Source organism: Enhydra lutris, unplaced genomic scaffold, assembly GCF_002288905.1.
Source record: "Enhydra lutris kenyoni isolate GAN:26980312 unplaced genomic scaffold, ASM228890v2 scaffoldscaffold106, whole genome shotgun sequence".
NCBI lineage: Eukaryota > Metazoa > Chordata > Mammalia > Carnivora > Mustelidae > Enhydra > Enhydra lutris.
In genome coordinates this window covers 605,177-618,342 of record NW_019154190.1, presented here as the reverse complement: position 1 = coordinate 618,342, position 13,166 = coordinate 605,177, and the positions used below count along the sequence as shown (strand labels likewise).

General features: G+C 45.4%; 1 protein-coding gene across 1 annotated transcript; it reads right to left on the bottom strand.

Moving 5' to 3' along the window:
- Positions 1-4,799: 4,799 nt before the first annotated feature.
- Positions 4,800-12,735, bottom strand: LOC111139400 (butyrophilin-like protein 10). The gene is made up of 6 exons (XM_022491646.1): positions 12,642-12,735; positions 12,086-12,439; positions 11,321-11,599; positions 9,992-10,171; positions 9,253-9,279; positions 4,800-5,398 (listed from the first exon to the last, which is right to left on the bottom strand). The coding sequence occupies exons 1-6, from the start codon at positions 12,733-12,735 to the stop codon at positions 4,800-4,802; spliced, it is 1,533 nt and encodes a 510-aa protein (XP_022347354.1).
- Between the last annotated feature and the right edge of the window lie 431 nt (positions 12,736-13,166).

Sequence of the window (13,166 nt, the reverse complement as noted above, 5' to 3'; positions counted from 1 at the left end):
CCCAGGCAACCCTCCACTCTAGGATTTTGGTAGATTCCTGTCTCACATTGAAGTCTTTCATCCATTTTGAGTTTATCTTTGTGTATGGTGTAAGAGAATGTTCCCGTTGCATCCTTTGCTTCTGACTATCCAATTTCCCTGACACTATTTATTGAAGAGACTATCTTTTTTTTTTTTTTAAATAAAATTGGATATTCTTCCCTGCTTTGTTGAAGATTAGTTGACCATAGAGTTGAGGGTCCATTTCTGGGGTCTTTATTCTGTTCCATCTATGTGCTTGTTTTTGTGCCAGTACCATGTTGTCTTGGTGATTACATCTTAATAATAGAGCTTGAAGTCTGGAATTGTGATGCCATCCTCTTTGGTTTTCTTTTTCAACATTGCCCAGGAAATTTGGGGTCTTTCTGGTTCCATACATATTTTATGATTGTTCCAGCTCTGTGAAAATGTCAATGGTATTTTTATAGGGATTTAATTGAACGTGTAAATTGTTTTGAGTAGCATAGACAATATTTCTTCTTCCAATCCTTGATCATGGAATATTTTTCCATCTCTTCGTGTCTTCCTCAATTTCTCTTGTAAGTGTTCTGTAGTTTATAGAGTACAGATCTTTTACGTCATTGATCAGGTTTATTTTCCTAGGTATCTTATGGTTTTTGGTGCAATTGTAAATGGGTTTGTTTTCTTAATTTCTATTTCTTCAGTTACATTGTTAGTGTATAGAAAAGCAACTGATTTCTGTTCATTGATCTTGTATCCTGCCATATTGCTGATTTCCTGCATGAGTTCTAGTAATTTTTGGGTGGAGTCTTCTGGGTTTTCCACATAAAGTATCATGTCATCTGTGAAGAGAGAGAGTTTGACTTCTTCATTGCCAATTCAAATGCCTTTTATTTCTTTTTTGTTTTATGTTTGCTGAGGCTAGAACTTTTAGTACTATGTTGAACAATAGTGGCAAGAGAGGGCATCCCTGTCATGGTCCTGACCTTAAGGAAAACGTCCCCAGTTTTTTCCTCATTGAGAATAATGTTTGCTGTGGGCTTTTTGTAGATGGCCTTTATGATATTGACATATGTGCCCTCTATCCCTACATGGTGGAGAGTTTTAATTGAGAAAAGATGCTGTATTTTGTCAAATGCTTTTTATGCATCAATTGAGAGGATCATACGGTTCTTGTCCTTCCTTTTATTAATGTGATCTACCACATTGATTGATTTGTGGGTGTTGAACCACTCTTGTACCCCAGGAATAAATCCCAGTTGGTCATGGTGAATAATCATTTTAAAGTACTGTTGGATCCTATTGGCTAAGATCTTGGTAAGTAACTGGGCATCCATGTTCATCAGGGATATTGATCTGTCATTCTTCTTTTTGGTGGGGTCTTTAGTTTTGAGATCAAGGTAATGCTCGTCTCATACAATGAGTTTGGAAGTTTCCCTTCCATTTCTTCTTTCTTCTTCCATCTGGCCCTGGACTCTTGTTTTTTTGGGAGGTTTTGGATTACTGTTTCAATTTCCTTGCTGGTTTTGGGCTGTCCAGGTTCCATTTCTTCTGGTTTCAGTCTTGGAAGTTTATAAGTTTCCAGGAAGGCATCCATTTCTTCCAGATTGCCTAATTTCTTGGCATATCTTGCTCAGTATATGTTCTTAAAATTATTTACATTTCCTTGGTGTTGGTCATGATCTCTCCTCTTTCATTCATGTTTTTATTAATTTGGGTCCTTTCTCTTTTCTTTTTGATTAAGTCTGGTTACTGGTTTATCAATGTTATTAATTCTTTCAAAGAACCAGCTCCTAGTTTCACTGATCTGTTCTACTGTTCTTCCAGTTTCTCTTTCATTGATCTCTGCTGTAATCTTTATTATTTCTCTTCTCCTCCTTGGTTTAGGATTTATTTACTGTTCTTTCTCCAGATCCTTCAGGTGTAAGGTTACCTTGTGTATTTAAGACCTTTCTAATTTCTTGAAGTCTTGTATTGCCATGTTTTTCCTCTTAGGACCGCTTTTGCTGCATCTCAAAGGCTTTGAAGGGATGTGTTTTCATTTTCATTGTTTCCATGAATGTTTTCAATTCATCTTTAATTTCCTGGTTGATCCATTCATTCTTTAGCAGGATGCTCTTTAACCTCCAAGTATTTGAGTTCCTTCTAAATTTCCTTCTGTGATTGAGTTCAAGTTTCAAAGCATTATGGTCTGAAAATATGCGGGCAATAATTCCAATCTGTTTTTGTACTGGTTGAGATCTGATTTATGACCCAGTATGTGATCTATTCTGAAGAATATTCCATATGTACTCCAGAAGAATCTGTATTCTGTTGCTTTAGGATGGGGTATTCTGCATATACCCGTGAAGTTCATCTGGTCCAGTGTGCCATTCAAAGCCCTTGTTTCCTTGTTGATCTGCTTAGATTATCTGTCTATTGCTGTGAGTGGGGTGTTAAAGTCCCCTACTATTATTGTATTATTATGAATGTGTTTCTTTATTTCTGTTATTAATTGGTTTATATAATTGGTTGGTCCCAAGTTAGGGACATAAATATTTATAATTGTTAGATCTTCTATAGGATAGACTCTTTATGTATGATATAGTGTCCTTCTTCATCTCTTACTACGGTCTTCGGCTTAAAAACTAATTTGTCTCATATAAGGATTGCTACCTCAGCTTTCTTTGATGTTCATTAGCATGATAAATTGCTCACCCCCTCACTTTTTTAAAAAAATATTTTATTTATTTATTTGACAGATGGAGATCACAAGTAGGCAGAGAGGCAGGCAGAGAGAGAGGAGGAAGCAGGCTCCCTGCTGAGCAGAGAGCCCGATGTGGGGCTTGATCCCAGGACCCTGGGATCATGACCTGAGCCAAAGGTAGAGGCTTTAACCCACTGAGCCACCCAGGTGCCCCCACCCCCTCACTTTAAATCTGGAGGTGTCTTTGGGTCTAAAATGAGTCTCTTTCAGACAGCATGTTGATGGTTCTTGCTTTTTTTTTTTTTTCTTTTTTAATTCCAATCTGGAACCCTGCATCTTTTCACAGGAGCATTTAGCTCATTTACATTCAGAGAAACTATTGAAAGATGAGTTTAGTGCCTTAGTATTACCTGTAAATTCCCTGTTTCTGTAGATTGTTTCTTTCTGGTCTGAGTTACTTTTGGGCTCTCTGCTTACAGGATCCCCTTTAATATTATTGCAGGGCTGGTTTAGTGATCACAAATTCTTTTAGTATCTGTTTGTCCTAGAAGCTCTTTATCTCTCCTTCCATTCTGAATGACAGCCTTCTTGGATAAAGTATATTTGCTGCATTTTTTTTTCATTTATTGCCCTGAATATATCATACCAACAATTTCTGGCCTGCCAGTTTTCCCTGGATTGGTCTGCTGCCAGTCTAATGTTCCAGCCCTTGTAGGTTAAGGACTTCTTGTTTTGAGCTGCTTCTAGGGCTTTTCTTAGGTCTCTCATTCCAGAGGTTTTGGACTGTCATGTTTTCACTTTAATTTGCTTCCATGACTGACCAGGGAAACCCTGGAATCTTTGGATTGGTCTCCATGTAGCTCTGCACTGACTTGCCATGGTGAGGGGGGAAATAGGGGAGGTACCAAGGTAGACCAGATTTCCAAGCTGTTGCAAGGGGGATGGAGAGGGAGAAGGAGGTGTGAGTAGATAGGAGTGGGAAGGCAGGAGAGGGGAGAGGATAAAGGGAGTAGGAAGGGAAGGTAGGTGGAGGGGACATGAGGAAGGAGAGAATGGGGGAGAGAAGTAGGAGGGTAAGGAAGGGTTGGAGGAGGGGAAGGTGCATGGGGGAGGGTAGAGGGGAAGAAGCGAAGGTCGAGAGAGAAGGAGGGAGAGACAGGGAGGATGGGGAGAGAAGGAGGAGAGTAAGGAGGGATTGGAGAGTAAGGAAGGAGCAATGGGGAGGGAAAGGGGAAGGAAGGGAAGGGCAGATGGAAGGGAAAGAGAGGGGAGGAGAGGATAATGAAGGCTGGCATTTACTGAGCAAATATTTTGTGTCTGGTACTGGGCTCAATGCTTTGTAACTGACCCCAAGTACATTTCAGAAAAGCACCCCACTGTGTATAACGATATAGTGCCCTGGTCAGCTTGGGCTCTGTAACAAATAACAGGCTGGGAGTTTAAACAACACACGTTTATTGTGTCCCAGTCCTGGGGACTGGAGGTCCCAGATCCAGGTGTGGGTGGGGCTGGTTCCTCCTGATATGTCTCTCCCTGACATGTACATGCAGTCTCGCCACTGCGTCTTCATGCAGTCGTCCACCTGTGTGTGTCTGTGCCTTGATCTCCTCCTCCTCTTCTTCTTCTTCTTTTTTTTTAGATTTTTATTTATTTATTTGACAGAGATACAAAGAAAGCTGGGACAGGGGCATAGGGAGAAGCAGCATCCCTGCCTAGCAAGGAGCTTGATGTGGGACTTCTCTGAGATCATGACCTGAGGTGAAAGCAGATGCTTAAGTGGCTGAGCCACCCAAGCACCTCTGACCCCCTCTTCTGATAAGGATTCCAGTCATGCAGGATCAAGACCCACCCTAGTGACCAGTTTTTACCTTAACCACTTCTGTAAAGACTCCATCTCCAAATACAGCCCCATCTGGAGATTGGGGGGGTTGGGGCTTCAGAAAGTACATTTGAGAGTGTATGATTCAGCCCATAATATATTGTCAGTATTCCACAGGGAAGGAAAATGAAGATAAGACAGTATAACTCAGAAAGATGCACCTTTGTATAGGTCTAGCTGGCATGTAGAATGGACATGTCTCCCTCAAATCTATGACAGGCTAGAGCAAAGAGATCATGGGTCTTGTTGGAGGAGGGTCCCCACTCTCTCCTGTCCTTGACTCTGAGGAGGGCCCGTGGCCTCGGGGGGCTGGCATTCTGAGTAGATGATCAGGGGGATAGGGTCGTGTGTCCAGAGGCAGAAGAATGGCCTCAGGGGCTCTGAGAAGGAGAGTCCAGAGAATGAGTAGATGAGGGATCCATTGCCAACGTTGTAGAAGGAGACTCTGCCAGCATCATAGTCCAGGAGAATACCCACCTGATGTAGGGGCTCTGAAGGGTGCAGGCGGACCCTTGGGAAAGCGAGGGCCCAGAATGTCTTCTTGTAGAGCTCCAGGGCCCAGAGTCCATGCTGGGGAGCCTTTGGGATCCTTCCCTTCCGATCCAAGCTCTCTAGACAGACGCCCACATTCCAGGCCTTCCTCTGTCCCACCTGGACCTCCCAATAATACCTCCCAGCAGAGAACTGTTCCCGTGCCAATACACAGGGGTCCTGGTCAAATCTGCTGGGGACATCTGGCAGCTCCTGGTCAAAGAACAGCCGCCTCACACTCTTCCCATCCTCAGACAGAGCGAGTTTTGGGCTTGCAGTATCAGGGTCCAGGGATGGACTCACTGTGGGAAGAGGAGAGGTTTAGGCTTGGGAGTTTGTGTCCCCAACCTGCCCTCCTGTAAGAAGGGGACCATAGGACCTCTGGGTGAGGTAAAACCACAGCCTCCCTGAGAGTCCCTTGGCTCCCCCCATCTTCTGTCCAGGACCCTGAGCAACAGGTCATCCCAGATCAGCTGAGGCAGCTCCAGGTGGGAGCCAGGGGGTGGATTGCTACCAATGAGTGGACATGACTGGTACCCTGTGAGGTCTGCTTGTCCCCCTGTTCACAGTCCCTCAACACATGTGTGTGTTTGTTTGTGTGTATATGTGTGTGTGTGTGTGAGAAAGAGAGAGAGAGATGTAGACAGGGAGAGCAGAGAGAGAGAGAGAGAGAGAGAGAGAGAGACAGAAGCAAGGAGAGACAGAGAAAAGGCCAGAGAGACATAAGGGAGAGATAGAGATAGAGACAGTATCCCAGAAATATAGGGAAAAACAGAGACAGAGGTAGAGAAAGGAAGAGAGAGACATAGAAGAGACACAGAGAAACAGGGAGACAGAAAGATACAGAGAGATACAGAGACAGAGAGACAGATACAAAGAGAGATAGATACAGAGACATATGGAGAGAAATAGAGAGAGACAGAGAGACAGAGAAGGAGACAGAAACAGAGACTGAGAGATAAATAGAGAGATAAGGAGAGCTAAAGAGAGATAGATACAGGCAGAGAAATAGAGAGAGATAGAGAAAGACAGAGAGATGGGGAGACAGAGAGACACAGAGAAAGACACAAAGAGAAGGACAGAAAGACACAGAGAGAGACACAATGAGCAAGATGGAGAGACAGAGACAGAGAAACAGAGATAGAGACATAAGAGGACATGGAGGACACAGGGGGACAGGAGAAGGTGCCACAGGTGCATTGATGCAAGTGCCATTGGACAGCTCTGGGGTCAACGACAGAGGAGTCACATAAGGAAAAGCCCAAGAGGCATCTTAAGAGCCCCACAGCTAAGGTGAACACCTTCCAAAACAGAGTCCTTCTCTCCTGCCCTACCATCCTTCTCAGAGCCCTCAGAACCCCAGCATGTGACCTGGGGAAGGGTCTGTCTACACTTGGGCTCCATATTAGAGGCAGAGAGGGTGTGTGGGGACCAGCTGGGCACCAGGCTGCCCCAGCAGGCATCTTCTCAATAACAGAAACCTCTTAGCCAGTGTCCACCTTGACCCATTCTAAAGCCAGGTATGTTGTTTGCTTGGGTCTATACCTCGATACCTCAGACACTCATGTTTCTTGACCTTCCATCCCTATCATCTGGACAGGACCCATGCTTTCCTCCTATTTGAACCCCAGCTTTCTCTCTGGTCTCTACCTCTTTCTGAATAGAACCCTGTTCTCTTTCGCTTTCCAGCAAAGACTGACTGTTCTCCCCCAAAATTCTCATTGCTGCTTTCTGAATTCTCCACCTTATGTCCCACCCAAATCCTTTCCCTGTAGAGTTTGGGCTGTGGGGATGGAGATCACCCATGTTCTATCTCCATAATGGTCAAACATGGACTCCCTAGCTCAACAATACGCCTGGCTCCTGGTATTCCAAATTTCCTCATCATTAAATAAAAATTAATCACATTAAAAAAAGTTCCAGACTAACGAAGAAGCCGAAAAATAGCATAAATAATATGTCTATGAAAACATCTTGGAAAATCCACAGTAAAAGGATCAAAACCAGAAAATTAACATTGATACGAAACTACTCAATAATGACCTCTGACACACCACCCCGCCACACCTGGCCGCCAGTGCAGACCTGTGTTCCATCCTATCCACCGCTGCAGACTATATTCCCTGAAAAATTTTTCTTTAGTTCATTTACTTTCTCCCTGCTGGCTTCATGTGTCTTCATACCAGATCATTCTTTTTAGGCAACAGGCATGTTCTGCTACCTTAAATGACCTTAAAGTAAAACCAAAATAAACCGAAATAAAACACTCTGCTTGATTCCCCACTTACCAATTTACAGCTTAGCTGCACAGACTATAATTTTGAAATTTTTGTCCCAGCTGTCTCCACAGGGGACACCTCTCCTCGCACACCACACTAGACAATGTTTCTGGGTCATGTTCCCGATCTTATCTCACTGTATGGAATGCCACAAGCTGCTAACTCACCACACTGTATCCATGGTTTTCAGTGAAAAAGCTTCCCCTGGACTTCCCACAACTCTGCCCAGACTCCTGCTCAAACAGACCTTCAAGTACCAGGTTCTCCAAGGCTAGACTTGAATCTGTCTTCTTTGCCCTGTACCTTTCTTACTTTTTTTTCTTTTTAAAATCTTTCTTTTTCAAATAAAGAAATTTAAAGAATAATTTTGGGCGTGCAGATAAATGGAGCACTTCCTGGTTCACTTCCTTGGTTTTCAAGGCCAGATATATGCCAAGGACCTTAAATTCCTGTCTCAAGTCCACATTTCTCCTGGGAATTCCAGACTTGTGTAACTAAAGATTTATCTGACATCCCCATTTGGATGTCTGATAAAGTTTCAGTCTTAAGAGGTCCAAGATGATTTTCACTTCTTTGACCTAAATCTGTCTTGTTTGGTCCCAAGCCTTCTGTTAGATGAAGCCACCATGGGCCCAGGGACATTGGCTCCAAAGGTCACCTTGGGTTCCTTGTTCTGTCTTGCCCTGCTGGACCCTGCTATTTGTGGCCTCAGGGCACATCTCAGGGTTGTCCTCTCCTCCACCAATGCCTCTCCCCTGTCTAAGCTCCCTCACTCATGTTGCACCCAGACACCTACTTCAGCTTTCCAGGCTCTGCAGGTCTGGGCATCCACAAATCTTGCCCCATTGGATTCTCTTCCACATGTTCATCTTTCCCACACCACTGATGACATTCTCCCTGCCATGTTTGCGGGTCCACAGCTCATTCTCTCAGCGCTGTGGTCCCACTGTCACCCAGCCCTTCATTTAGATGTTACCATCCCACCATCCCCAGGGCCATGGACATCCTACATGAATGCTCTCCTGGCCAACTTCATTATTGTATTCTAGTCCATTCCTATAATATTACTCTGCTTTATTCCAGTTTTGGTTAAAGAAGCATCACTGGCTGATGGCTTGCATCCCCACATAGATTCTATGCCCCCTGAGGACAGGAGGAAGTCATTTCAATCACTGATAGATGGTTGGATGCTGGCACAGGAGGTAACTGGTCACTATTGTACATGAATGAATAAGTGAATGAATGAAATGATGATCAGTTTCTCTCTGTCCCCTCCTAGACCCTCAACAAGTGGCTGTGCTAAGGCTTGTATCCCCAGGTTCTCTGACACCTCTCAGGTTCCTGGTTCATTGTCTGCATTTATGCCCCCCCCAGTCCTGGGGTTCCCTGACCTTGGCGAGATTCTCCCCTCTCCAACCATCCCTCCCACCTAGATGGTGTCCTGGGGCAGAAAGCCCCTGTTTCTGCTATCTCTATGGTAACAGATTGGTGACCTCTAATCCCCCAACAAGTGGCCATGCCTCAGGAGAGTTGTCTTTCTTGCTGCCTAGGCTCTGCGGGTCTGTCTCTTCCCCAGGTAGTAAACAGGAGCTAAGGTCTCTCAGGGCAGCAGAAAATTGATGTTTAGAGCCATGTGGCTGCCACTCACCAGCATTGGGCTCCACACATCTGCACTCTGGAATGAAAAGGAATACACACACACACACACACAAACACACACACACACACGGCAATGCCTCTGCATGCATGCATATGTGCACAGATCAACACACATGTGTGCATGTAAATGTACAACATGTGCACACAGCACACACATACATGCACACATAGACACACATGTGGGGGCAGAGGTTTCCAGCCCCCGACATGGCCCTCACCATAGATCACCTTGTCCTCTGTCCAGCCTGCAATGAGAGAGAAAGATGTGAAACTGTGGGACTGTGCTGATTCAATGGGGCCAAAGCTCAACTTCTGGGAACCTAAGTCAAAACAGGACTTAATGGGTTCTAGCTGTGATCCTAGAAAGCATGAAGAAATACAGATTCTTCAGTGCCCAATAAAACAATAATCTGGGTCATTTTCTTCCTAGGGGAGGCTTTGGTGGAGCAGATCCTGATAGCCCTGCTTTCCCATGTCTGTCATGGGGACATCTGTGCTCTGCTCCCAGGCTCGTGCCTGATGGCTATGGGTAAGGACACAGGGGCAGGGAGGGGAGTGGATTGGTGAGTGCAACAATGCTGATTGATGATAGTCCCTGCACCCACAACGAGACCCTGGCAGGTGCCAGGTACCCTGCTGCATTTGTCATTTGAGCACTTCTCAGAATGCTCTCATCACCCCCAACTGACAGACACTCCCAGGTTCAAGCTCAGATCTGTCTTTGTGTTGGAAATCCTCCAGCCTTCCAGAAGTCCTCCAGTGGTGAGCAGCTGAACACCTCTCAGAGACAGAGAATTTCACTGAGCATTTGGTAAGTGGGGAGTCCGTGAGGTGTGTCCTGGGCTGGTCTCTCCCATTCATCCTGACCATGAGGGTGCACATAGGAGAGTTCATGCAGAGCTCCACACCTGTGCCCTGGGGGAAAGGGACATGTCCGTCCTACCAGGACCTGCTTACCTTGGGAGTGCTGCTCCTCTGCTCTATACAGTCTCTCTTCTTCCAGCTGCCCCATATTCCTGTCTTTCTGACATTTCTGGTAGAGACAGGTGGCTCCAGCAGTGACAAGCCCTGCCAGAGTGAGGATCAGAGGCAGCACTGTCCTCCATGCATTTGACAGGGAACTTCTGAATAATTGAGCTGAAAGAGAGTACAGAGAGGCAAGAACATCAGGGAAAGAGAGCACCTGTGTTCTGAGGACACACACAAGACAGGGTTTGTGGGTCGGGGACATGATCCTTGGAACTAACCTGAAATGACTCAGAAAACATATGTGGGTGTTTATGCAGACAAATCAGGGCAGATGAACAGGAGAGAGAGATGATGACAAATGGCAGAATGTTGAACACTGGGTGTTCTGTACAAAATTCTGCACGCCATTCTTGCAAATTTTCTGTAAGCTTGAGGTTGTTTAGAAATGAAAATTATATGCAGAGTGAAACTTGAAAACCCCCAAGCTATCTGTCAGAAGGTGAAGGCATAAATAGGCTGTGATCCATCCAGACAATGGAATACTGTTTAGCACTAATGAGAAAGGAGCTATTGGTGCAGCCACTGTGGAGAGCAGGGTGAATGTTCAGAAAATTAAGAGTAGATCTACCACACGATGCATCAATCCCAACTTCTGGGTATTTATACAAAAAGTAAGATATAAAAATATTAGCTCCAAAAAATAACATGTCCCTTTATGGTCACTGCACTGTTATTTACAGTAGCCAAGATAGGGAATCAGCTCAAGTGTCCATTGATGGATGAATGGTAAAGAAAAAAATATATTATATAATGAGATAGTATTCTTCTATAAGCAAGAAGGAAATCAGGCCATTTCCAAAAACATGGATGGATGGATACCTTGCGGACATGTTGCTAAGTGAAGGTAATCAGGGAAAAATGCTGTATGATCTCATGTATATATGAAATCTAAAATGAAACAAAACAAGAAAAAAAACCACAAACCCCCAGAAAACCAGAAAGCCCAGCTCATAGATGCAGAGAACAGATTGGTGGTTTCCAGAGGATGGAGATGGGACTGGGTATAATAGATGAAGAGGGGCAAAAGATATGAACTCCTAGTTATGAGATGAATGAGTTCTGGGGAGGTAATGAACAGCATGGAAACTATAGTTAATAGCACTGTATTGTTGTATACTTGGAAACTGTAAGACAGTAGATCATAAGCATTCTCATCATAAGAAAAATATCCCATTACTGTGCAAGGATTTCAATATTAAGTACTTATTGTCTGGGCTGCTCAGAACTTTTGAGGTCTGAACAGAACAGAACACTCACGGAGCAAGTGGTAGTTGACCATCTTCTTCTGGAGAAGGGGACTGGAGATGCAGCAGGAGAAGTTCTGAACATCCCCATCCTGGATGGTCACATTGGACACCACCGTGAAGAGACCTGTTGTTGGCGAGGCTGAGAGGTGGGTCATGGAAGGTAGGGGCTGTCCTCTGAAATCTCTCCATTCCGCCTGGGGCTCTGGGAACCAGCCTTCTGAGGTGCACTGTGCCCAGACAATTTCACCTTGGACAGCTTGCACTTGGATTCTGGGCATCCCGCCCAGACCTGTGGGAAGAGATGCCCATTCCAGTCTACACAACCACCAGTGCTTTCATCAGAAAAGTACAGATATTGAGAATTCCAGCAGAGATTGGGATTTTTTCACAGACGACTTACTCTGTGTAATATTTATATGCTGTATGTTACCCTTGTTCCCAGAATGCACAGGACAAAACAAAAAAGGACCAAGAATGTCAAAAACCGTTCTATACTGCAAAATTAGTGTCTTTTCCTCCCTGTGTCTCTGTCCCTCCTTCTGCCTCTGTCCTTCCCTTTCTACCTCTGCTCCCCTCTTTCTGGATTGGCTCAGAAAAGGGAGAGAAAAGGGTGTCCTGAACTGGACTTCCCAGGAATCATTGCCTCTGGTGCAAACATGCTAGTGCTTTTGTGGGATGTGCTCAGGCTTGGGCTACAGTGGGATGATCTGCATTGGGCATCAGGTTTGGGGGAGGGGACTCGGGGAGACAATGAACTCCAGCAGCTCACCCTTACCTGCCACCATCAGCCACAGCCTGGCCTCTGCAGACATGTTGCCATCTTTGAAGTTGCAGTGGAATGTTCCATTATCAAAAACTGTCACGTTGTGGATCTTCACTGTGGCTTTTCCCTGGTCCAGCCCAGCACTCAGGAAAGTGGTCCTTCCCTGGTACTCTCTCATCTGTTCTTCCTTCATGTCTGTCCCATTCTTGTGCAGGTGCACGACTTGGGATGGCTGATCCCTGTACCACCGAAGCTCCATGTCCTCGGCACTGATATTGAGGGACAGATGACATGGTAGCTCCACATTTTCGCCCAGCACCGCCAGAACAGGTATTTTAGGTCCAAGGATGGAGAAATCAGCTTTCCCTTATGAGATCAGATCAGAAAGCCCTAGTTAGGCTGGGTCTGAGGAGACAAGGGCCCTCCCACCCAGACCTAGGGTTCTCTGGGAAGGACTGCTTGGATCCCTGGCTGACAGCTGCTGTGGGTAGGTGCCAGCCAGCTCCCTCCGACATTCTTTTCCATATGGGGTCATCCTCCTGGCATGGGGTGAGGGGAGCTCTCCTACCGTTTGCAGGGATGCTGCAGGACAGGAGCTGCAGGACGATGAAGATGATGGAGCAGCTGGGTGGAAAGATGACTCGACCGTGTGTGTTTGCCATGCCTGTGGGAACAGAGAGGCCTGAGCCCTACACATCGGAGGCTAAGGTAATTTCTGTCTCTGCCAGTCTCTTTCTCTGTCTATCTGTCTTTCTAGTTCTCTGTTTGTCTGTTTGTCTTGGTGGGAGGACAGGCAGCACCAGCAGGCTAATGGGAGTTAAAGAACTTGGCTGGGGGAGGGAAAGGTCTCACTTTTAACTCTCTTTGCCCCTGTCACCCACACATAAGGTATTCATCCTACAGATGGAGAGACAGCGGCCTCCACCTGCCCTGTTTAGAATCTATTCTCAGATATAATTTCTCTTATCCTCATCTGTCCACAGAGTGATTCAGACACATCCTCCAGTGAATGGGCTCCATCTCCCGACTGACTGGTGTAAGAGTATTTCCCGATTTCTCTCTGTTCAAACATGAACACGAGGCATGCTGGGGA

Excerpts from the sequence above, each read along its gene's own strand:
- LOC111139400 (XM_022491646.1), bottom strand. The coding sequence starts at position 12,735 with ATGGCAAACACACACGGTCGAGTCATCTTTCCACCCAGCTGCTCCATC. Across the intron at positions 10,172-11,320 it reads GGTCAACTACCACTTGCTCC|CTCAATTATTCAGAAGTTCC; the intron begins GTGAGTGTTCTG and ends ACTCTCTTTCAG. Across the intron at positions 5,399-9,252 it reads AGAGGACAAGGTGATCTATG|TGAGTCCATCCCTGGACCCT; the intron begins GTGAGGGCCATG and ends CTCTTCCCACAG.